Source organism: Stegostoma tigrinum, chromosome 12, assembly GCF_030684315.1.
Source record: "Stegostoma tigrinum isolate sSteTig4 chromosome 12, sSteTig4.hap1, whole genome shotgun sequence".
Lineage (NCBI taxonomy): Eukaryota > Metazoa > Chordata > Chondrichthyes > Orectolobiformes > Stegostomatidae > Stegostoma > Stegostoma tigrinum.
The window spans coordinates 59,272,588-59,297,375 of record NC_081365.1 but is presented as its reverse complement, the minus strand read 5'-3'; the positions used below and the strand labels follow the sequence as shown (position 1 = coordinate 59,297,375).

General features: G+C 40.0%; 1 protein-coding gene across 1 annotated transcript in view; it reads left to right on the top strand.

Moving 5' to 3' along the window:
* LOC125456902 (cilia- and flagella-associated protein 47-like) overlaps positions 1-24,788 on the top strand; it is a 478,989-nt gene that overhangs the window by 164,021 nt on the left and 290,180 nt on the right. Inside the window, exons 42-44 of the mRNA XM_048540417.2 lie at positions 16,861-16,943; positions 19,107-19,252; positions 23,533-23,641. Coding sequence (XP_048396374.2) covers positions 16,861-16,943; positions 19,107-19,252; positions 23,533-23,641 — 338 coding nt within the window. The remainder of the gene's footprint in view (positions 1-16,860; positions 16,944-19,106; positions 19,253-23,532; positions 23,642-24,788) is intronic.

Here is a 24,788-nt window from a genome sequence, read left to right as displayed (position 1 = left end):
CTGCAGTGCTATCGCACTAGAAGGCACGGCACGGCAAGATAACGCAAGATAGGGTGCTGTGAACATGTAGTTCATGTGTGCATTTTTGGTCTCCTTACTTGAGAAGGGATATACTAGCACTGGAGGGGGTGCAGAGGAGGTTCACTCAGTTGATTCCAGAGCTGAGAGGGTTGGATTATGAGGAGAGACTAAATAGACAGGCATTCTACTCATTGGAATTCAGAACAATGAGGGGAGGTTTTATAGAAACATATAAGATTATGAAGGAAATAGATAAGGTAGAAGCAGGGAGGTTGTTTCCACTAGCAGGTGAGATTAGGACTGGGGAGCATAGCCTCAAGATAAAGGAAAGCAGATGTAGGGCTGAGGTCAGGAGGAACACCAAAGAGTTGTGAATCTGCAGAATTCCCTGCCCAGTGAAACGGTTGAAGCTACCTCGCTGAACAATTCTAAGGTAAGGTTAGATAAATTTTTGAACAGTAAAGGAATTAAAGGTTACAGTGAGTGGGCATGTAAGTGGAGCTGAGCTTCAAACAGATTAGCCGTGATTTTATTAAATGGCGGGGTAGGCTCGAGAGGCCAAATGGCCTACTCCTGCTCCTAGTTCTTATGTTCCTCAGAATACCCATGAGACCAGTTGCTTTTTTTAGCATCTAAGATATCTGCAAAACATGCAAGCTCATGAAATACAAACAGAAGTTGCTGGTCAATCTCAGCAGTTCTGGCAGCATCTGAAAAGAGAAATTAGAGTTCATGTTTTGGGCCTGGTGACCTTTCCTCAAAAACTCTTAAAATGTTTATTGGGAAAGCTGTCCCAAAGATGATCCCAAAGCGGCATAACCCAGAGTAAATGGTAAAAGAGAGAGAGAGAGGCCCTTTTCTCATGAAGGGTCTAGGCCCGAAACGTCAGCTTTTGTGCTCCTGGGATGCTGCTTGGCCTGCTGTGTTCATCCAGCTTCACGCTTTGCTATCTCAGTAAATGGTAAAAGGCTTGTTTTATTGCTTTAAATTCAAATTAGGAGTAAGACCAGGGCTTATTTTTATACATTCATGGGATGTTAGTGTTGCTGGCTGGGCCAGCACTTCTTGCCTGTACCTGGTTGCCCTTAAGAAAGGCAATTTGAATTCAAACTGGTAAAAAAAGTAATGCTAAAGACTGCTAGATCCTTTTCACTCAGAGTAACATGTATTGAACGTATAGCTGGCTTATCTAACTCTACCTTGCCTTGATTTTATGGGTGTCAAGTGTGTCACCTATTGGTCAGCCACCTGTGACCAGTTGAGGCCTTTGAGGCCATTAATGTGTCAAAGTAGGGGCCTCACCCTGTCAACAATCTGATTTGATGGGTGGCAGGAGTGACCTACATCTAATTTGTAACCCACTAGGTTTAACCATCTGGGCTGTAGTTCAGTGAAGGAGTTGGCTCCTTCTTCCCAGCCTCCCTGTACCAATGGGAGGCCCCTCCCCTCGACATAGCTTTGGTTCTCTCTGTTCACTTTCCCAGTACCCCGCCCCCCCTCCAGTATGCACACACTCACATACTTACACTCCTGCACACTCCAACATTTTCCTCGACCCACTTACTGACTCTCCAGACTTCCTTCTGGAGACAGACAGAAGTCTTGCCTCATATCTGAACTGAGTGGGTTGTCTGATGAGGATACATTGGTGAGGCTAATTATTTTTTCACTGGAACATAGAAGAGTGAGAGGTGATTTGATTGAAGTGTATCAGGTCCTGAAATGTTTTGTCAATGTTGACATGTAAAGGATCTTTCAACTTATGTATCAGTCCAAACATTGACAGCACTGTTTTAAAATTATGTGTCACCCTTGCAGACAGAGGTGAGGAGATTTTTTTTTCTGTAAGGGTCGTGAGACGTTAGAACTCTAAAAAAGATAGTGGAGGTTGTCATTTAATGTTTTCAAGGCAGAGATGGACAGATTGTGGTAAGGAAATTGAGGGCCATCAGTGGTTGACAGGAATGTCGAATTTGAAACACAGATTAGCTGTCCTCTTGATGGGCTGAATGGTCCACTTCAGCTCCTATTTCATATGGCCATAAGCTAAGAAAAGGACAATTGCCTGAAAACTGAAAGCACAGCAAGCAAGCCAAGTAGATTCAGACTTGCCCTGAAATTTATTCTGGACTTTGGGAGCCTAACTCAGTGGATGACCAGACATATGGTGATCTGTTGAGGAAAGCACAACAGCTTTTCATTATCATCTGTGGATCATAATTACAGTCCCACTGCAATAATGTAACCAGAGCCTGACATGATATGTTTTAATAAATTACTACCCTCTTTCCCGCTGAAGAGAACAGGTTAAAACTGCAACTGCAAAGAAGCCGAAGGATTAATTGGTTAAGTCACAGTGACCATTTTAAAATTGGCATTTTAATGTGGTTTCTTGTCAGTTAAAGGTTAATCTGTCTCAAAGAATCAATGAGACAGTACGGTGAAGTTCTGGCTCTTACCACATGAATCGCTTCATTTCGTTCATGTCATTATTGAACAGCAGCGGTCAACTATAAGAATCAATGCTGACCGTGCAGCTTTCCACAATCTGAAATGTTCACATTGCCTCACCTATTTCCTGACAAATATAAGGTTCTTAGGGGCAAGAACAAAGTTGCTGGCAAAGCTCAGCAGGTCTGGCATCAGCTGTGAAGAAAAAAATCAGAGTTAATGTTTCGGGTCCGGTGACCCCATGATCCAACTGAAATTCTTCAGTAACAAAATTAGTTCAAAATCCAAAAACATGAGAAGTACAGGACCGGGGAGTAAAAGAGAAACCATATGATGGTTTTAATAAATTCAAATTCACAGCAATGGAAATAAAAGGTTTGATGACTGGGAATACGAGTGGAATCAGTCTCAATTGACATAAGCAAAAAATAAGAGAGCCACTATCCTTACAGATCAATGAACATTGGTAAAGAAATTGCGAATGAGAGTTGTATGTAATTTTCAGAGTTCGCAATAATAGGAGTCATAATAATGGAGACGTTTAGTTCTGCTGAGACAATGTCAAAATGAAGAGTTGTTTCAAAAATGCATGAAGGACTGTTTCCTTCGTCAGGTCGTTGCATGTTCAACAAAGCAGAACACAATGATTGATCTGATTCAAAGTCATGTGTTTGGTGTGCAGTTGCGTTGCTACAGTGTAAAATTGAAAGAACTGTGGATGCTATAAATCAGAAACAAAAACAAAGTTGCTGGAAAACCTCAGCAGATCTGGCAGCGTCTGTGAAGAAAAGGTCAGAGTTAACGTTTCGGGTCTGGTTCTGAGGAAGGGTCACCGGACCCGAAACATTAACTCTGATTTTTTTCTCCACGGATGATGCCAGATCTGTTCAGCTTTTCCAGCAACTTTGTTCTTGCCCCAAAGAACCTCGTATTTGTCAGTGAGGTCATCTCTCATTCTTCTAATCTCTAATGAGCACAATGCACAATCAACTCAACCTCTCCTGTTCTGAAAATTTCTCCACTCCCTAGATCAAACTCATGAACCTTCTGTGGACTGTCTGCAAAGTCAGTATATCTTTCCTAACAGACCCAAAATTGTTCAGTGTTTCAGCTCTTATCTGATGAGGGCCTTGATTGGTTTTAGCAGTAGCTCTTTATTTTTAATAACAATTGCCTTTGAAATTCAGGCCAACATTCCATTTGTGTTCTCTATTACCTGCTGAGCCTGTGTGCTAGCTTTTTGTGATTCATGGGCAAGGATCTCCAATTCTGTCTCTGCTATAGTATTCTGTGGTCTTTCTTCATTTAAACAATATTCAGTTTATGCCAACACTGACTTACATGTAGCATTTGCAATCAGTTATACAAATCTGGCTTGGCTTAATGCTCCTCTGTTGAAGTGATGGGAGAATCCATCATTGTCATTGGAAAGCATGTGTTTCATCCAGGGCAGATGCATAAATTAAGTAAAATATTCGTTGTCTTGCTGTGATTCATGCATTTCAATGCAGTTTATTAAAATATATTTTAGTATTTCAGTTGTCATTAATGAATTATAAAGTCTCCCGTGAAATGCCTCGTAAAGGTCACAGGTTTGTATATGTCACATTGGATTGCCTTAATGGCAATTTTGAAGCAAGACAACTATAATTACAAATTTGAAGCCATTTTAAAATGTTGCAATGTGTGTAGAAGAAATGTTGTTTTATAATAACCTTCAAGGTTTTATTAGCAATAGGAAATCAACTTAATATTTATTTTATTGTAATCCATTTTCTATGACCTAGCTTTACAAATTAATATCAGTACAGTAAATGCTGTGAAGTGTTTTTTAATGCAGTTCAATGCTACTGAATTTATTATGTAATCTCATTTGACATCTCTAGTACAGCCACATTATCAATAGTGAACTGATACTGGTTTTTATGTTGAGTGTTGCTCTGGGGAAACCTGTCACTGCTTACCATATCTATCTACGGGGTGATGCATTGAAAGGACATTAAGTCTGAATGGCTTTAAGGCTGCACTCTGGGTAGTCGTAATTCCTACTTGCTGAATTTTTATTTTTGCAACATAAACCTGATTTAAATGAAGGTTCTTTGTTCATTTTGATTCCAGATCAATAGCAAGTTGGGAATAAAAGTTAAAATCTAAGGATGATAAATGAAGTCAACTTAATGTGATTCTCAATATAGAAAAACATCCTGAGGTGCAACAACTTCAGTTTAGTTCCAAGAAAATGTGAATTCCATTTAGATGCTGCTTAATTCTCATTTGGCCATACTGCCCAGAATCAACAATAATAAACTAGTAATTTCAGATTTGGACATTTGGTCATGGCGAGAGACTTCTAGGACAACAACTGTGCTAATTCAGGGATGTCCTCAAGCATCCCTGAAGAGGTTATGGGACTCCCTTGTTTGTTACCAAACATATTGGACAGGGAACCAAGTTGCAGAGATAGGTCGAAGAATCTGAAGGAGTCCAATCAACCTATCTATGTAAATATTTCAAGATTGCAAACAGCAGAATCTGCAGATTGTGCGTTGGAATTATCAGCCAGCTCAGAACACATCCAACTGGAGTGGAAGAAAGACTGACCCCAAGGAGTTGCTGAAGGGAAGAGAATTTAAAATTGATTGAGTTAGTTTAAAGACGATTAAAATTGTTGATAGTGAAATAAAAACGAAGTTAGAAATATACTGACTTTGCATAAGCATTAGAAAAAAAAACAAATTAGTGTTTGAGTGCAAATATTTTACCAATAGCACTAGAAAGTAGCAGGCTGGTAAATAAAAGTCTGATGGAGAAGCACAGGTGGTGGTCAAGAGTACAGAATACCAAGTCCAACTACAATGAACTAGTCGTGGGTTTGAAAGCTAGTGAATAATTTTATTTCAACATATATGTAAAGATGGACTCATTGGATCAAATGCCCTGCTTCTACATTGTAAATTATGGAAAAGTTTCAATGATATAAACATATTAAAACCAAGCTGCACAGAAAGAAAGTTAAAAACAAAAAGTGAATGAGTAGACATCTAATTTGAGAAGAGGTTCAAAGTCTCACTGAGGAAGAAGAAAATGCATTCCCAAAGTTGCAGGTGAAAATGTAAAGATGTAACCAAGGACCACTAAGTCACATGCGATATTTAACAGAATAGTGGAGATATGTGGTGAAATGGTTATCTACTTGCTGTTGGTCTTCCTAACAAAGAAATGCTTGCATGATGAGCAGCAGATATTGTAAACAAGATTGAAGTAAGTAAATGCCAAGTGTGTGTTGGTAAGATTTTGTGTTTTTTCATGGTATAAGACAAAGGAAATCATACAGCCATAGGGATCTGCGTCATGAGAAAAGGCCCTTTGACCCATTGCATTAATGCCATTCAATAGCAACTATATATTTTTTACTTTACTCATTCATGGGGTGAGGGTGTTGCTGGCTAGAGCAGCATTTATTGCCCATCCCTAATTGCCCAGAGGGTAGTTAAGAGTCAACCACATTGCTGTGGTCCTGGAGTTACATGTAGGCCAGACCAGGTAAGGATGGCAGTTTCCTTCTCTAAAGGACATAAGTGAACCAGTTGGGTTTTTCCGACAATCAGCCAATAGATTCATTGCCATCATTAGATTCTTAACTCCAGATATTTATTGAATTCAAATTCCTCCATCTGCTATGACAGGATTCGAACCCAGGTCCCCAGAACATTATGTGGGTTTCTGAATTAACAGTCTAGTGATAACACACTAGGCTATCACCTCCCCAGTATAACTATTTTAATCCCATTTTCCAGCACTTGGCACATTGCCTTGGATCCTTAGTGCACATCTAAATTATCCTTTTTTTTGTTTCAAGAATATACTTCTTTCATTAAAAAATCTCTTTGTATAAGTACATGGTCACAAAAGCAAGTCAGTTCTGTGCAATCACATATTAAGTGAATAAACAAAATAATGGACTTTTACTCTAACCAAAACAAAAAAACAAAGACCTCACTACACATTTAATACTAATATTACATATATTTGAGGCATTGGAGAGTTTGATAACTGAATGGACTCCCATTTACCTTCAGCACGAAGACCCCAGACAGTGGTCTTTCCCCACTGCACCTTGGCGGCAGCTGCCCCAAGCTTTAGTGTGTCCTTCAGCACATAGTCCTGGACCTTGGAATGTGTCAGTCAGCAATACTCAGTGGGGGTCATCTCCTTTTTCTGGAAAACCAACAAGTTTTGGGCAGACCAAAGAGGAACTTTCATGGTCCTCCAGGCGCAGTTGAAGTTTGTCTTGATGTGTGTCCTGGAGAACGGACCATTGAGCACACAGTCCCGTGTCACGGAACTGCGCGGGATGAACTTCAACACAGACCACTATATCTTTCTCCAGACTTCCATTGAAAGGCACATTCCAGAAGGAACAAAAACAAAGTTGCTTAATAAGCTCAGCAGGTCTGGCAGCATCTGTGAAGGAAAAAACAGAGTTAACGTTTCGCGTCTGGTGACCCTTGCTCAGAGCTTCCTCTATCACTGAGTGATCTTTTGGCTTCTCAGGATTTGCTACACCTGATATTTTCTTTCTGGAAATTTTCACTCATTTGAAGGAGGCACAGGGTTACTCATTCACACTTAAAGTTTCTGACTTACCAAATTTAAAAATCCACTGCTTACAGCAATTTATGAAGGGGAATAAATTGGCTTTCATCAGGTTTGAGGTTTTTTATTAACTGCAGAGAAAGGACAGCTCCTTTCTTTTCTGAGTTGTGATGGCTTCTATCTAAAAGTTCACGCACTTAAGCTGATCAACTACACGGGACCCAGTCACATAGTTGTTGGCAGGTAGGAAGTCATAACACCACAGACCAATCAGCTATTTGTTACCGGCTGAATTTCCCTTTGTACATATTCCCCAGCTCCAGCTTTTCTGTAATAGCCTCCCCTGCTGCTTGACCCAACAACAATATAAACCACACTTAGAATGAACGCCAGGCAACTTGATAGTAAAAAGTGCAGATGGAATAAGAGGCTGGGGATCATAGGAACAGGAGTCGGCCATTTAGCCTCTTCAGGCTGTTCCCCCATCAATAAGATCATGGCTATTCTGTGGCCTAACTCCATATACCTGACTTTGGCACATATCCCCTTAATACCTTTGCTTACCAAAATATTATCCACCTCAGATTTAAAATTAACAACAAATCCAGTTTTCATGGAAAAGAATTCCAAATATCTATTACCGTTTATGTATGGGACAAAGTTTGTGGCCAGGGCTAAACACAATGGCTTTATTCTTTCCATAATTAAGTGAACTTCTGGTAACCCAGCATAGTTGAACATGTCAGAAACAAGGTTTTATTTAGATCTGCAGGACCAAGACTGCAGTGGAACACATGTGCTCGATTAGAATTTCTTTAATTAACGTTGGTATAAATGTTTTGAAATTGGTTTTATTTTCCCCCTAGTAGAGTTTCCAATTGGAATTAGTCTGTTAATGGAATCATATCATACCCATTGGAAATATTTAACTATCCAGCTGTACACAAAAGCCCATAAGATCAACCAGAAGGTGATGATTGTATGAAACTTATTGCTGCAGTGGGCTGTGGAGACTTAGTCATTGGACTTAAGCGTTTTGAATGAAGCATTTTATACATTTTGAGACTCCTTTTTAATGTTTAGTGATGGCAAATCTAAGGAAATTAACTATCACAGAAATCAAAATGATCTCTTTGAATTAACCAATATTGGTGTTTATCCTTGAAGTGAGCAATAGACCTTACCCTCTGTGCCTGTCCTCTTCCCAAAATCCTCAACCCTCCATGTCCTCAGAAACCTCTGTCCTCCTCAAAACAACATTTCTTTGGTTAACCCTAATGGTAAATCATGTAGGTTAAACATGTGGCAGGAATTCTTCCCTGGATATGCAACCCTTCAGGTTTACTTTGTAGGCTATTGCCCATTGAAAGTTTGAGGGAGCTGAACTTTCTGGTTCTGCAGTGCCAATTAGAGGTACCCTTGCAGTTTTTCGTTCCTGTATCCACCCCACAATACCCCATCTCCAACCCTACTAATTCCAACATGCCCCAACCTGCCACCCAGCGCCAGGGAGACCTTGGATTCATCCAAATTCCGCTGCATCCACAGGTGCTCTTCCTCCTTGAAGTTCTTGTAGTACCAACAGTAGCCACAACTCTTTGCCTGCCCCTAAATGTCTTAGATTAGATTAGATTCCCTACAGTGTGGAAACAGGCCCTTCGGCCCAACAAGTCCACACAGCCACTTGAAGCATCCCACCCAGACCTATCCCCCTATAGCCCACACACCCCTGAACACTACGGGCAATTTAGCATGGCCGATCCACCTAGCCTGCACATCTTTGGACTGTGGGAGGAAACCGGAGCACCCGTAGGAAACCCACGCAGACACGGGGAGAATGTGCAAACTCCACACAGAGAGTCACTCGAGGCTGGAATCAAACCTGGGTCCCTGACGCTGTGAGGCTGCAGTGCTAACCACTGAGCCACCATGCTGCCCTGATCGAGGTCTTTGAGGCTAAACTTCCACTGAAAGATGGACAGAGATTTCACCTCTTCATAATTAAATATTGTTTGGCTGAAAAATTAAAGTAAGTGAGTTGGTGAAGTGGAGGTCGGTTCTGCCCTGAATCACATAAGATCAGAGATGTGGAAAACCTACCTTTTGTGAGTCAACTCTGAGTACAGGCTGAACCTTTTCTAACATGATAACCCCTTCATACAAGAAATCAGTATGATGAACCTTCTCTGACCAGCTTCCAACACAGTTGAAAAACCAGACCAAACTGTACACGGCACTCCAAACATGGTCTGTTCAATGCTATTTTATATCTTTAGCGTATCATACCCCCTGCTGTGCAGACAAGCATTTCATTTGCCTTCCTAAGTACTTACTGCATCTGCATACAAGCTTTTTTTCATGACTCATGTAGGTGGAGGTCCAGATCTTTTCTTGACTATTTCATTCTGCAGTCTCTCTCCCAAATTCAATGACATTCTGTTTTTCTATTCTTCCTGTCAAAGTGAGCAACCTCCTATTTTCCCACATTATATTCCAACTGCAAGCTTTTTGCTCACACGTTTAAACACACTCAATGTCAATTTCATAATTCATAGCCATATTTCAGTTCATTAATGGTATTTCTCTCCACAGCTCAGTTGAGTATTTTCAGCATTTTAGAATTTATTTCTGATTTCCAACATCCACAGTATGTTGATTTTGAGCTGAGAAGTGAATTTGTCTAATGTGGCTCTGGAATGTACAGCTGCATTCAAAAGGAAAATAAATCCCACTGCACTCACAATGTCAGGCATACATAACAGTTCTATTGGGAACAGAAAAAGAAACTGAAGGATAATTTCTGGATCAGGAAATTTGATTTACTTGATACAAAAATGACATTACACTTTTCACTGCATCATTGGCCCTAATTTGCATATATTAGTAAATTTTTTCCTATTTCCTTGAGGATTCAGGTTTGTGGCACACAAAAATTTGGAGTGGGTATTGGAATTCTATCAGTCAGTAATTGAAACTTTTAATTTTATTTTGCTTTTGTTCTGCTGTTAGATACAGATTATGAGATAACAATAATTCTCTCATGAACTCACTCTTGTACACTCTCATTTACACACACATTAAGAATAAAGTCGTTATGTTCAGTTAGTCTTTTAAAATTTGTATTTTTTGATTTTCAAAATCATTTGATAAGAAGCTACTGCAGAATAATTGAAGAAAGAATGCTTATACATAAATGACTGGCTGGTCCTGCTGCATTCTGGGAAAATGGGCTCACTCTCAAATCAAACTGCTCTTAAAATTACAGCTATGGGTTAAATACATCAGCTAAAGTTGGGTTTGTGAGAAAATCTGATATTTTTAGGTAACACTGGCTCAAATTTTAATGGAATTTATGTCTGAGTGAAAATGGGATGTGTGCAGTCATTTGATGGTCCTTGGGCTTCTCAACTGAATGTTTTCAGAAGGGTTGAAAAGGCATTGGGCACGCTTGCCTTCATTGTTCAATCCTTTGCATATGGGAGTTGGGAAATCATGTTAAAGTTGTACAGGACTTTGGTGAGTCCTCTTCCGAAATACTGTGTCTATTTCTGGTTGCCCAGTTATATGAAAGATATTATTAAGCTGGAGAGGGCTCAGAAGAGATTCACCCCGATGTTGCCGGGTATGGAAGGTTTCAGTTATGAAGAAAGGCCGGTTCGGCTGGGACATTTTTCACTGGAGCATTGGAGGTAGAGAGGCGATCTTATAAAACAATGAAGGGTATTATTAGCATTAATGATAGTTGACTTTTCCCTAGAATGGGGGATTTCAAGACAAGGAGGCACATTTTAAGGTGAAAGAAGAGAGATTTAAAAAAAAGACGTGAGGGGCAAGTATTTTACATGTGGAATGAATTTCCTGAATAAGTGGTGGATGTGGGTACAATTATATTTAAAGGGCACTTGAATAAGTGAAAGATTTACAGGGATATGGGTCAGGCAGGTGGGACTAGTTTAGTTTGAGATTATGTTTCGCATTAGACTGAACGGTCTGTGTCTGTGCTATATGACACTATGACTATGATATGGCCTACCGAGTGGTTGCTCTGGGTGTACTGTTGCAGCTGCCATCTCTCTTTCATATTCATGCTTGGGTTCCTGATAGGAGTCAGTAACCAGATGTTTCATGGATAGCTTTTATCACAGAACACCCAACCTTGAAGGCATTTAGGGAGCTGAAAGATTCAGACACTTAGGTTTTCTTGAACCTGGGTGTTGTGGCTGTTTGTAAGGTAACATACGGAGACCTGAAGGGAGATTAACTGTACTTGGTGAGACTAGAATCCCTTTCTGAGGGTGATGGCTGCTGCCTGACATGTAGGTCCATGATGGCCATATGCATGCAATCCATAACATCAAGCACCTTGGGGAATCAAATTATCATCCTAATATGATAGCTTTCTCAGCCTGACTGAAACAGTGTGAATGTACAAATACTGACTAGCTCTTGAATCCGGGAAGATTCTTCTTCAGAACTGTTCTGAAACGATGACTCTCTTTCACCACAACTGCTACCATATTTGAGTTTCTCCAGCGTGTTCTGTTTTTACTTTAGATTTCCAGCATTTACAGGGTTTTGTTTTTATTCCTCCACACAATCCCTGGAGTTGTGTCTTCAATGTTTCCCACTCGGGCTTAGCCCATCCTCCACTATGACACATAGCTCAGTGATTGACTTCCTGGAGAGACAGCACTGCTTTTACAAATTTGCCAAAAATGGAGCATCTGCTGGTGGATTCTCTCTGCTGGATGCTGTCATCTGTTCATGAGAGGGGGACTGTGTGTGTGTGCCTCCCTGTGCCCTCTATGTCTGTGTCCTGCTTCCAGGTTCATGATTCTGTTGCCTTTTCATGTTGCTGTCTAGCTCTCTAACTCAATCTCTGCTATGTGCTGGGGGTCTGAAAGCCCGATTCAGTGAGGCCCATGACAAATACCTGCATTCAGTGATCCAGGTTTCCCAAGCCCTACGTTATTCAGTCCATATTTTAAATTCATTTTGTGGGAATGTGGACATCATTGGCTTTCCAACATTTCTTGCCCATCCCACGTTGCCTTTGAGAAGGTGGTGGTGAGCCGACTTCTTGAACTGCTGCAGTCCTTCTGCTGTGGGTTGACCCACAATGTTATTAGGGATACGATACTCAAGTTGTGTGCCACCTCGCTGCCAAAATGGTTTTCGACTGCTTATTGGAACTGTTGTTGTCCACTGTGTTTCACTCTCCAAAGCAAACTGTAATATCTTTCAGAGCCAGCACTGACCTCTAACACTGAGCCTTTCCTTTGTTTCTTCTGGCAAGGCTCTGGACCTTCATGGTTTTTGCTTGAATCAACCTGTTCAGAGATGTCATTTCATACATGTGAAGAAGATGTGACTTGATTCTGGACATTCTGGCTGAGAGGAATCCCCATTGTTGTGTCCCTGGTAAAATGATAAGAGCTTGGTAAAATTGTGCTCATTGGTCTTGATTACCTTCCACCTCCGTTTCAACACAACCTCCTCCCAACAGCTGCTTTTAGTAGGATCTCCTTGCAACCAAGAATCATCAAACTCTCCTCCTCACACCGCACACCAGCAATTACAATCACTCCTGCCTCCAAACTTGCCTCAGGTCAACTATCTCTGTTTTGCAGAGATGGTGCCAGACTGCTGAGGAATTACAGCATTTCATATTTGAAAGACCTCTGTTAAAAAAATTTTTAAAAAATTGTTCAGCACATAATCGTGCTATTTGGGGATTTCATTTTTGTTTTGACTCACTGTTCTCTTTCCAGTCATTCTTGTAACTGCAGTCAATGCTGTGTGTAGCAATAACCCAAGCTAAAATGACAAGGGATTAAACTAAGGCATTTTCACCTTAATGAAGTATGAAGAGTTGAGTGAGCAGCTGAATTTGCCTATTATAGCTGGAGCATTTAATAGGTTATAGAGGCTGCCTATGTCATTGATCAGAAATCGCATGATACCAAGTTATAGTCCAACAGGTTTATTTGAAAACACAAGCTTTTGGAGTCTTACTCCTTCTTCAGGCGTCAGTGAGAGAGATCGTATCAGATACAGAATTTCTAACTAAAAGATCAAAGGTTCACACCATTGCTGAGGATGTACTAAACAAACCCAAGATGCTGTTAGATCTTTAATCAGTGAAAGGTTTTAGTTGATTAATATGTATATGTAAATCCCAGAATTAGTTTGAGTCATGGTGCTGAGAGAACTAAAGATCTTATCAGTGTCAAAAAGAGGTGACATGTTAGGTCAGACAATGCATGTTAGGTGTGAGGCCTTGTTTAGAATCTGTTTGTGTTTTAGTCTGGAGTCAGACTGGTTTTATTTCTAATGCAGGAATTTATAAAATGCCACATTGACTGACTATCATTAAATTGCGTGCTTTTTGAACAAAATAGGATGAATCTGTAAATATAAATTTCCCCACAGATTCATTGTGTGTGTGTGTGTGTGTGTGTGTGTGTGTGTGTGTTGGGGAGGGAGAAAATGTGTGTCTGAGGGAGGATGCGCGTGGGGGGAGAATGGAGAGAGTGAGTGTGTGCATGCGGGAAAGAGAGAGTGAGTGCGCACGGTCAGTGGTAAGAGAGTGAGTGTGAGTGTATGTGTGCCGGCACGTGGCCACAGGAAACAGGGTGAGTGTGAGTGTGAGTGTGCACGCATGGGCATGGGAGAGAGAGAATATATGAGCACGCCCACGGGCACGGAAAAGAGAGTGTGTGAGTGTGTGCACATGGGCACGGGAGAGAGAGTGTGTGTGCGTGTGCGTGTGATGGTGCGGGAGAGAGAGCGAGTGTGAGTGTGTGTGTGGGCACAGGAGAGAGGGCGAGTGTGAGTGTGCACGCATGGGCATGGGAGAGAGAGAATGTGTGAGTGCGAGCACAAAAAAGAGTGTGTGAGTGCACGCGCACGGGCACGGGAGACAGTGTGTGTGCGCACGCATGTGATGGGGCAGGAGAGAGAGTGAGTGTGAGTGTGTACATGGGCATAGGAGAGAGAGCAAATGTGAGTGTGGGCATGGGAGAGAGAAGTACGCACGTGGGAGAGAGAGTGTGAGCGAGTGTGTGCACATGCGTGTGTAGTGTGGTGGGTTCTCTTGTCGTGCAACGTGAACCCAAGATCCCAGTTGAGGCCGTCCTCATGGGGACCAAACCTGGCTATCAGCCTCTGCTCAGCAACTCTGCGTTGTTGTATACCCAAAGTCCGCCTTGGACGATTTTGACCCGAAGATCCGAGGCCGAATGCCCATGACCGCTTTTATACTTTTATACATGTATAATTTTAAATTCGTACTTTAGAAATAAAACCTGTCTGACTCCAAACTAAAACAAAATCAGATTTTAAACAAAGCTTCACACCTAACAAGCATTGTTTGACCTAAAATGTCACCTCTTCTTTACAACAATAAAACCTTTAGTCCTCTCAGGACAGTGACTTGGGATTTATGTATACATATTAATCACTTAAAGCCTTCTGACAGATTGAAGATTTAACAGCATCTTAGGTTGCTTAGTACATTCTCATTAATGGTGTGAACCTTTGATCTTTTATTTATAAATCCAGTGTCTGATACTACCTTTCTTACTAACATCTGACGGACTGAGACTCTGAAAACTTGTGATTTCAAATAAACCTGTTGGACTATAGCCTGGTGTCGTGTGATTTCTGACCTTGCCCACCCTCAATCCAACACTGGAACCTCTACATTATGTCATTGATAGTATTGGCTGGGATGATGGCTACCCTTACTAACCACATGTAATGCAGGTATTGGGACTGTTTTATTTCAACCTTTCAATTTTGTGCATTTGAAATTTTGGTTTTTGAGCAATGAAGAAATGATTTGACTTCAGTTCTATTTTGGAGGTTGACATAGAGGCAGGGCTGAGAAAATACAATGGGTGGTGGTTGGGGGGCCATGTCATGAGGGCTTCCTGACATTCCCACCATCGGCAGTGTTCCCACTTTGTGATAGGATTGGCTATGCCTTAAAACTGAAAATCCATTTAAGATGTTTCAGGCCATGCCAAGGCAAAAATTATTCCTCTGGATGGGTGTTCTATCCACTCTAAAAGGCCTATTGGCTTCTGCTTACATAGGTTTCAGTTATGGTTCCTGCCTCTGAGGGTGCCTTCTTGTTGCATTGTCTGCAATCTGCCTCAGCATGGCTTACCTCTCCTAGTGAGGTGCTGAGGCTTCAGGCTGTTGATGTTCTGATTGCCAGCATTGGGGCCATCAGAGAATGAGATGGTGACCAAAAGCAAGGCTGCCTCCCAGAATATTGTGGCACTGATTTTTCTCCTGGTAGCAAGGGTCTCAAGATTCCCACTCACACCTGAGGTTTGACTCACACAATGACACTGCCCCCTCTTTCACTCAGTGAAAGCCAATGTAAAAGAACAGTACTGAGAAACAGAGTCCTGCCAAAGATGAACACATTGTGACACTTAAATGACCTGCATGGCACAATACACAGGCACCACTCTGGGGCCGTGGATACTCAGATTATTCGTTAGGGAAACCATTCAATGCACGAAACCTTTTTGTAGCTTACAGTGCGGGTTACATAGCTCAAAACAAACGGGCAGCAAAGCTTGTGAAAGATGGAGTTTTTGTGGAATGTGATTCTCTTGGTCTAGCATTCACATCAGAAGCAGTTTATTTGCTGCTAGGTTTGTTGGGTGAAGGACTCCCTATTCTACTGAAAAATACAATGATCCAGATCTTCTGATTGGAAGATAGTTATTGTAGCAATATACTCTGAAATTTCAGTCCTAAGGATCTCCAGCATTCTGAACATCACAGGAATTGCTCAGGAAATTTAATCTTCTGATGGGCAATTACACAATGTCTGGAACTTCTTTAAAGTAAATTGTTTCCAACTCTTGGGTTCATCACCTGAATCGACCCTGACATACCCTCCCCAGTCCCAACTGACCTGATGCTCTCCTCTTGCTCAACTGGATCTGAACCACTGACCCAACTTGACGCAATCCTTCTTCCCTTGAATTAGCCAGACCTGATTCAATCTGCCCACATCAGTCATCCAATGACCTGACCCCACCCATGACCCATCCCTCTCATGATAATATCATGATACCTCAGAAACGCTCCCTGAGCTGACCTGACCCAAGATCACCTAAGCTCGTCACACTCCTTCATTCACTGACATACCGTCCTATCCTCCTCAGTAATCTACCACTCGATTTCCTCACCAATCTGTCACCTGTCGTGTAAGGAGCACCTTCCACCGCAGAATTCCTCACTCATTTGTCATGCCACCATCTACTTTTAACATTTACCTTCACTCTGTATTTTTTTAAATAGCTTTAAATCAGGATTTTTGATCTGCAGCAGTTTTTGTTAGCAAAATACAGCCGCTGGTACTGTTAAAAAATAACGGGAAATAACTTGGCTTCCACACCCTTTTGATGATCCTACTCCATGAGGGTTTACTTAAATGGAAGATACACTGCACAGGGTAAGAAAGCAGGAGCAAGATCTGCAACCTGATCATAATTGCTGCTTTCAGAAAATTCAGACCAATGACTATTTTAAAAATAAAGACATTTGCACAGAAAGGACATCTGAGGCCAGCACCTTAGAGATTTACGATGTAAGGGTGTCACTGCACTTCTTCACCTGTTTTCTCTGTTATTACTTGGCATAGATCTCAGTAACATCTTCATTTCATGGAAATACACATTTAAAGTTTGTAAGTTGAATACGTTTACTTTTGTGCATTTAGGTCCTTGAATGTTACATGTGAATAACTATTTGACTTGTTTTTAGTGACTTACAACCTGAACAAGGTGGATTTGGAAATAATGATTTCGGAAATGAAGTGATTAATCAAAACATGGGCCAGAAAATCTGTAAGTCTTTGTAAAGTAAGCTTTCCCACACTTCAAAGAATTGAAATGTTGGAGACCATGTGAAAAGAGAACTGTTTTAATATGTTTTCTTAGATGCAAGCCATCATATGTATTGCCTACAATGGCTCTCTGAGAGGTGAAACACTTTTGGTAATCTTCAAATGTTCATCCATTCATTGCTGATGAATGGCTCATTTTTTAAAACAGGATAATAGTAAGCCACCTGGTCAAAGCTGAGCTCTCAATCTGGGTGGAAGTTGTGATTGATAGCTGATTCTGGAACTGTGAGAGATGGACATAGTCATGAATTGGCTGGGGTTTGTTTTGGTTGGCAGCACGGTGTTCAGATACCACCTCTGAGAAAACAGTAATGGAAATGACAGCCAGTATCAGTTAGATAAGGAGGAGGGAACAGGAACCTGTTGCATCTTCTAATATTTTTTGGGATGGAAGAAATGATAATGTGGTACCACAATGGGATGTGCTGCATTTCCATTTCAAATATAAACGTGTAAATTTTTTAAAATGGAAAAGTTGGCACAAATTTATGACCATGCTGGACTTCTGATTTTATTTATTTTTGGTCTTCAATCCCTTGACAAAAGGGTTTAATTAGGACCCTGCTTCCTTTCTTCTAGAGAAAGAACATTAGCAGCACATAGGGCTGGGGTTTAATGGACAGAGATTAAAGTCTGAAGTTCTGATGTGTGTCACGATGTTCTTCTTATTAGCTCAGATACTTGCTCAAAATATTTAAACTGACCTTCCTGTCACTCTAAGTACACAGTTAGGTAAATGAATTTTCTTATTTGGTTTCTCTGTTTAGTAAAATTAATTTACTTATCTCGTTTTCTTTGAATACTTGTGAATTTTACAACACTAAATTATTGCACTGACTCATGTATAATTTATCATACATCTTAAAATGAAATGGATACTTTTTGAATTCTGTCCTGTTGAGCAAAAGTGGTCCAGACTTCTGAAATTTGGAGATTGTACCAGAAATGTGAGTTGAGACCCCATGGAAGTCCCGATACACTGAGTCAGTGGGAATTGCCTGTGAGGATCAAACCTTTGAAAATTAACTTCTCTGTTCCTTGGGACCGTCCAAAAAAGCTTTCAATGCTGAGTTAATGTGATTGTCCTGACTTTCCTTGGTAGTTACCCAGAAAATGTTAGCTGGAAAATTCCTAGTCTAATGCATGGGTAACCAGACAACTGACTTGAGGTTGTAGACTTGCTTTCTGAGCCAATGTGTTTGTTTGCAGATGTTTTGTCAGCCTGCTAGATAACATTGTCTGATGAAATGTTACTGTTCTGTCCCACTTGTTATTTATTTGCTTTGGCTTGCTGGGATGGTTGGCATTACTTCCGGTTCCGTTTTTCAGTGGTTTGTGTATTGGGTCCAGTTCAATATGTTTGATGATGGAGTTCCAGCTGGAATGCCAGGCTTCCAATCTTGTGCTTCCAGACTTGTGCTATTATGAATGTATTGTCTCAGTCGAACTTGTGTCCTCTGTCCATGGGTATTAAGACCAGTGAGAATTGGTGGCTATTCGGTGTTCATGTATCCTTATTGTCAGTTTTTTTTTCCAATTTGGCCTATGTAATGTTTCTCTGCATTACAACTACCTCTGCAATCTTGTTCCCTACCAATATGCCCTGAACTAACCCCACCATCTGATTCTCTTCCTGATATCCCCATGACTCGACCTAAATAGCTCCCGGAACTGACAACAAGATCTGACCCGACTGCCAATCCACCCAAACTCTAATTCATTAACCATTTCACCGGTTTACCTCACCTACTCTTACCCATATAACATACCCATACTCAATGATTTCATAGCTGCACATGCATCCATTCACCCATACAGACTTTTATCTACTGACCCTAATTCAGAAATCCATTGCAAAGCTTTATAAGTATCCCAAGATTTTCAGCTTGGACTAGCTTGACCAAAGGATCTATTTCAGTGCTGTATGACTCTAAATTAAGGTATACTCTTTGTTCCTGACAACTCTGGGATTCAAAGTCCTGGCAGAAGTGTGGAGCTTGGTTGGAACAGAAGAAGTTTGAGTAGAAAACTCACCCAATGGTAATTGCCACTCCTCTGAGATTTCAGGACGTTGTTCACTAAAATAATCCATTTTTGCTTCCAGCTCTCCAAGCAAATTGGGTGTCAGAGTTCTTCTGCGGAATCGAATCGTTGCATTTCGAGCCGAAGCGTTATTCAGTCTTGGAAGTTCTTTATCTTCCCTTTCACACAGGAAAATCCTATTGTACCATTTTGTTAATAAATGAACAGGTATTCTATTTTTTAAAATTATAAGTGGAATATAATTGGAAGGTGATATTAGTTTCTCTGGTAAACTTTCTCCAGCTGTAATAATGAAAATAGACTTTGACCTAATGTACAATGAAAGCCCATTATAATATGGATGCTAAGGTCCAAAGAACTTACACTGTGTTACAACTGGTCCATGTTAGATCCAACAAATCTTTCTCACACCTCTGGCTAACTAGTAACAATTTAAAATCCATTACAAAAAGTCCAAAAGTACCATTTCTATTCAATATTTATAAGCTAATATATTTGACTAATACAATTTGAAGCAATGTTTACAGTTACCTTGCTATGAAATGATACTTTTGTCTCTGAGAAAATTTTGATTTTGTATCCGTCCTGTTTCTTTGCACTGTGCTTGGATTATGGTTTGAAATACATTAAAAAAGTAACACTAAATTTCACTTAAGAAAGCCAAAAATCTGGGACTCAGTAAACATTTGTGAAATTGATCTGAATGACAGATTTAAAGATCAAAAGGCTTGGTTTTGATTCAAAGTCTCCAAAGTAAATGTTCAAGAAGTGTTTGATTCTGCAATTGTATTCTTACAGAACAGCCTTGACAACTCCCAAGATCAGCTTAAACAGCTGTGAATTTTTGCTCCTTCTGGAGAAAGGTTATAGAAATTAATGTTGCTTATTGTCAGTACTCTGCTCAGTTTTGAATTCATGAAGATAAAAAGGAAAACTTTTGAACAATGTGCCAACTAAAGACTCATAATTTGGGAGTGTATACAGGCTGCATTATAGCTGCAATTTGAACAATAATGAAATTCACATTTTTTTACACATGATGAAGATTCAAAATAGACAGCTTGTTTGGGGTTCAGGAGTACCCTGCACGTGAAGCAAATTCACAGCATACTGAATGAGGTTGACACAGACTTCCTTTGTATCGGAATTTTTTCCAGTAACTGTGATTAAATTAAAAAGTTTCTTGAGATTTAGTAATGAGAAATTTGGAAGGAGATCATTCATATTAGCTATTCTTTCAAAGCTATCAATGAAGTTGTATGCAAATAGTTTGCTCCTGATATCTGTCCACGGAGCAAAAATGAATTTAGATATTGAGTCGGAAGTATATCACAGTTACTTAAGTGTTGCTGGAACTCCCTCCGTAACATAAGTGGGTCTACCGATAGAAAGTGGATTGTGGTGGATAAGAAGACCACTTACCACCAACACCTCAAAGACAACCAGGGATAAGACAATAAATGCCATCCTAGCCAGTGATCCCACATCTGGTGAATGAATGAAACAAAAAATTCTTATGTAAAGTTGAAAGGGGCTTTTAAATCAATCAAAAACTATTGCAATTATTCCACACTAAATTTTAGTGTAGAAACAAAATCTGAAAAAAGCATCTAGTAAGCATCGCAAAAGTAACCAATCAAATTCTTGTATTTTTTTCACTTGAAACTTGTTCAACTACATTCAACACCTCTCTGTCTCAGATTTTGTCTTATTCATTGACCTAACAAGCCACTACATGAAGATATTTCTTCTGGCTTTTCCTTTTGGCGTTTTGATTATTAATTGAAAGCATTGTCTCTCACTGTCTCTTACTCTTAACCTCTGTGACAGTGAGTACAAATGAGAGTACCAGGGGTAGTTGGAATTGTATATATGAGGTTACAGTAAAACAGCTATGTCTTCAATGGCAGACCAGGTTCAAAGGGCTGAATGGCCTACTTCTGCTAATTTATATCTTCTATAAGAAGATCCAGTAGGTTTATAGTACAATGACTTACAATGGCCTGTTCACTTCTCTGTGGTAATATGAATATGATGGCATATGGAAATTCTAATTAGCTATATTTAAAAGCTCTGAATTCCAATCTTGCTTGGAATTAAATAGACGGTTTAAGGCAATTCCAGTTCTACAGCTTGATATTGCTGACATCTCCCTGAGGGTCTTGGAACTGAAAGGCTTGATTTTTTGCTGCTGTGGAAACTCTGTGTATCTTTAAAGATGACAGGCAAATCTAATTCCAGTATTCAAACTGCTCATTTCCCCACTTTCAGTTCCCTCAGTTTTGCTGGCACGGGAAACGTTTGAAATCACAACCTAATTGGGCGACACAGTAGCTCAGTGGTTAGCACTGCAGCCTCACAGCACCAGGGACTCAGGTTCGATTCCAGCCTTGGGCAACTGTCTGTGTGGAATTTGCACATTCTCCCCTTGTCTGCGTGGGTTTCTCCGGGTGCTCCGGTTTCCTCCCACAGTCCAAAGATGTGCAGGCTAGGTGGGTCAGCCATGCTAAATTGCCCGTAGTGTTCAGGGGTGTGTGGGTTTTAGGGCGATGGGTCTGGGTGGGATGCTCCAAGGGGCGGTGTGGACTTGTTGGGCTGAAGGGCCTGTTTCCACACTGTAGGGAATCTAATCTAATCTAATTGGCTCTATTACTAGGGTAGGCATCTTCTAGTTCTGTGCAATTTCTGTGGAAGCAAGCCAGCTTCTCAAGGACACATGGTTCACAACCCTTTAGAGAAGACGTGAACTGTCATTTAGATTTGAAAAACTTTTAAAAGGTAATTTCACAACATTGTAACCAATACACCCATTCTTCCGTTATGCCAAATCATGATACTTTCCACTTCAATTGCGTCTCATAGGTACTTGCCAATGCATGACACTTCCATGATCATTCATCAGTATACATTCTGTGGTGATCTAACGAATACTACAGTATCTTCATATGTGTTAAGAAGATCCAATAAGTTTATAGTACAATGACTCACAATGGCCTGTTCATTTCTCTGTGGTAATATGAATATGATAGCATATGGAAATCATAATTTAGATTTGAGAAACTTTTAAAAGGTAATTTCACAACATTGTAACCAATACACCCATTCTTCCGTTATGCCAAATCATGATACTGTCCACTTCAATTGCACCTCATAGATACTTGCCAATGCATGACACTTCCATGATCATTCATCAGTATACATTCTGTGGTGATCTAACGAATACTACAGTAGCAATGACTTATTAAACCATTTTTAGTTGGCGTTAGACTCTATCTGATGGTTTTCTTGAACTTGTATTTTATATTCTTAACTCATTAGAATGTCTTCACCCTTCCTTCATGTTTTCAAGGATATCTATCTAATATGCCTTTCCAAAATCTTAATCTTTACTTCTATATTTCTAGCATTCCCTGGCATTTTACAACAATGATCAGCAGTAATTTCATTAATGAGTTAAATTCATTAATTTACTGCAGCTGAAAGCAGGAACCAAAGGATAAATAGCTTTCAATTGATTTTGCATCTTTCAAGTTCTTGGCACGTCTGAGGGTCCGAGATGCTATTTTTGCCATGTTGTCACTATAATTAATTTTAAAAAATGCACATTTCAATGTTTCATAAACAGCAATGAAATAAATGGCCAGATGATTTATTTTGGTGGTTAATTTCAGTATTTTGAAGATAGTGAAAGTGCTCACAAACTGTTCAACGCATCCTATTTCTGTGACCATAAATGCCGTTATACCTACAGAAAAGGCTGAGTCATCCTATATGACAGGATGGTTCTGTGTGCTCTCTACCCATATAATGAGTCCATCCTACACCTAGTGGATAGGAGTACCTGGCCAGAAGTTATCCTAGAATTCAGCATTAGAGCTCTGATCTCCACTCTCTTGGGCTATCTCAAACTGGGTTTTAAGACTTTGCATTTGTTGACTTAGAGGTGGGAATGTTGCCACAAAATCCACATATTGTTCCTGTTTTGGTGATATTTGTTCATGGATTAATGTTGACCAGAATTCCAGGAAAATTTCCCCTGGCTTCTTTGAAGAATGCCATGGGATCTTTTACCAATAGACCATAATATGCTTAATGTCCCACCAGAAATTAGGCACCTCTGACAGGGCAACACTTGCAGTGTCCTGCATTGATGTTTCAGAGTAGATTATGTTCCATAGTGACTGAAGTAGCACTGGGCTCCACATCCTTTCAACTCTAAATGAAGATACTACAGTTTAGTAATGAAAAAAATATTTCAAGGAAAATAGAAAGTAGTGGTTGCTCTGTGTGATCAACCTGTTACAAGAATCTTCTGTAACTTCATAGATGAAAGGGTACGCCCTAAACAACACCCATGTTGTTTCATATGTACATTTCCACAAAAAGTTCTTTTAGATTTGATTTATTCATGCAAATGGGTTTTTCATTCACTTTTGTTATGAGTGTATTCTACTTTCAATATTAAATTATTTCATTCATTTTAATAGATTGGAGAATTTGTGTACTGTCTGGAAGGAACTGGCTGCATCCCATTGCCTTCTACTGGATTAGAAGTGTCCAGTCCTGATGCAATACCGAACTACTGTGCTGCTTTGGGTACAGAAGCTCTTATTTTCTGGTAGTAAATATTCAACAACAACCAAGAATACAATTCTTGGAGAATTCATTTTGTATGTGAAACAAGAAGCGGTAGAAATTAATCTTGGGCCACAGTAAAAAAAAAGCTACAATACAAAAGAACATTGAGCAGAGGAGAAAATGTCTTGCTGATGTGCTATCATCTACCAAATGCTGCAGCCCAAGGTTCATGTTTACCATATAGAATATTCATTATCACTTAAGGTGGATTAATTTTAAACCCTGCTTCTTTTGTGATATGTACTGTACATAAGATTTTCCTTTGTTTTGCAAGTTCAACTGTTTGTAACTTCTGTTTGTAAATATACAGGAACAAGTGGTATATTAAATTAGAATATCAATTGATGTGAGGTATAAAGTATTTTCAGAAGTTGTCTCCATAGAGTTTAAAGAAGTTTGCTTTGGAAAGTGTTTCTCAGAATAAATATTTCCAGAAGCAGCCTCATGGAGGCACACATCTTGGGTTGCATATCCAGAAAGGCCTGTGTTCAGTTATCTTGTCCTGATAACGATCAGTGAGATGATTGAATATTCATAATAACTGAGATTTGGAAGTGCAAGATTTTGGTTTTGTTTGTAACTTCACTGCCTTGAAAAGCACTTTGTTTTAACAAGTTATTAAAATGTAACTTGCTGTTTTTTCAAACACTCACCAAATTCTTTAAATGTTATAGAAATACTCAGTGAAAAATATCATTGTTTGTTCACTAGTCAAAACTTCCTTGTGACTAATGTTCACTATGACATCATCATGGCAACCCACCTATAGGGAAAGGTTGTTGCAGGCATACTGCATCTGAATTAATGAGCCATAGTGCCTTCCCAAGGGAATGTGCACAACCATACAGGGAAGCATTAGTGTGACTGCACATGACCCGTACATTAATGGAATAGCACGATTTTCTGTTCGTTGCTTTCCGGGAGTTGCATTGGTGCCTCGATACTGATATGATATGTTAGCTACAGAGGCGGGGCCTTTTGGCCTCTCTATCCACGATGCAATGTCTTTTGGCGAGATGATGTGCTCCTTCGTCTGGGAAAAGAATACAATGGTTGACAAAGGTGATGTTTTAGTTGGTAGTTGACAGAGGCCACAGAGGAAGAA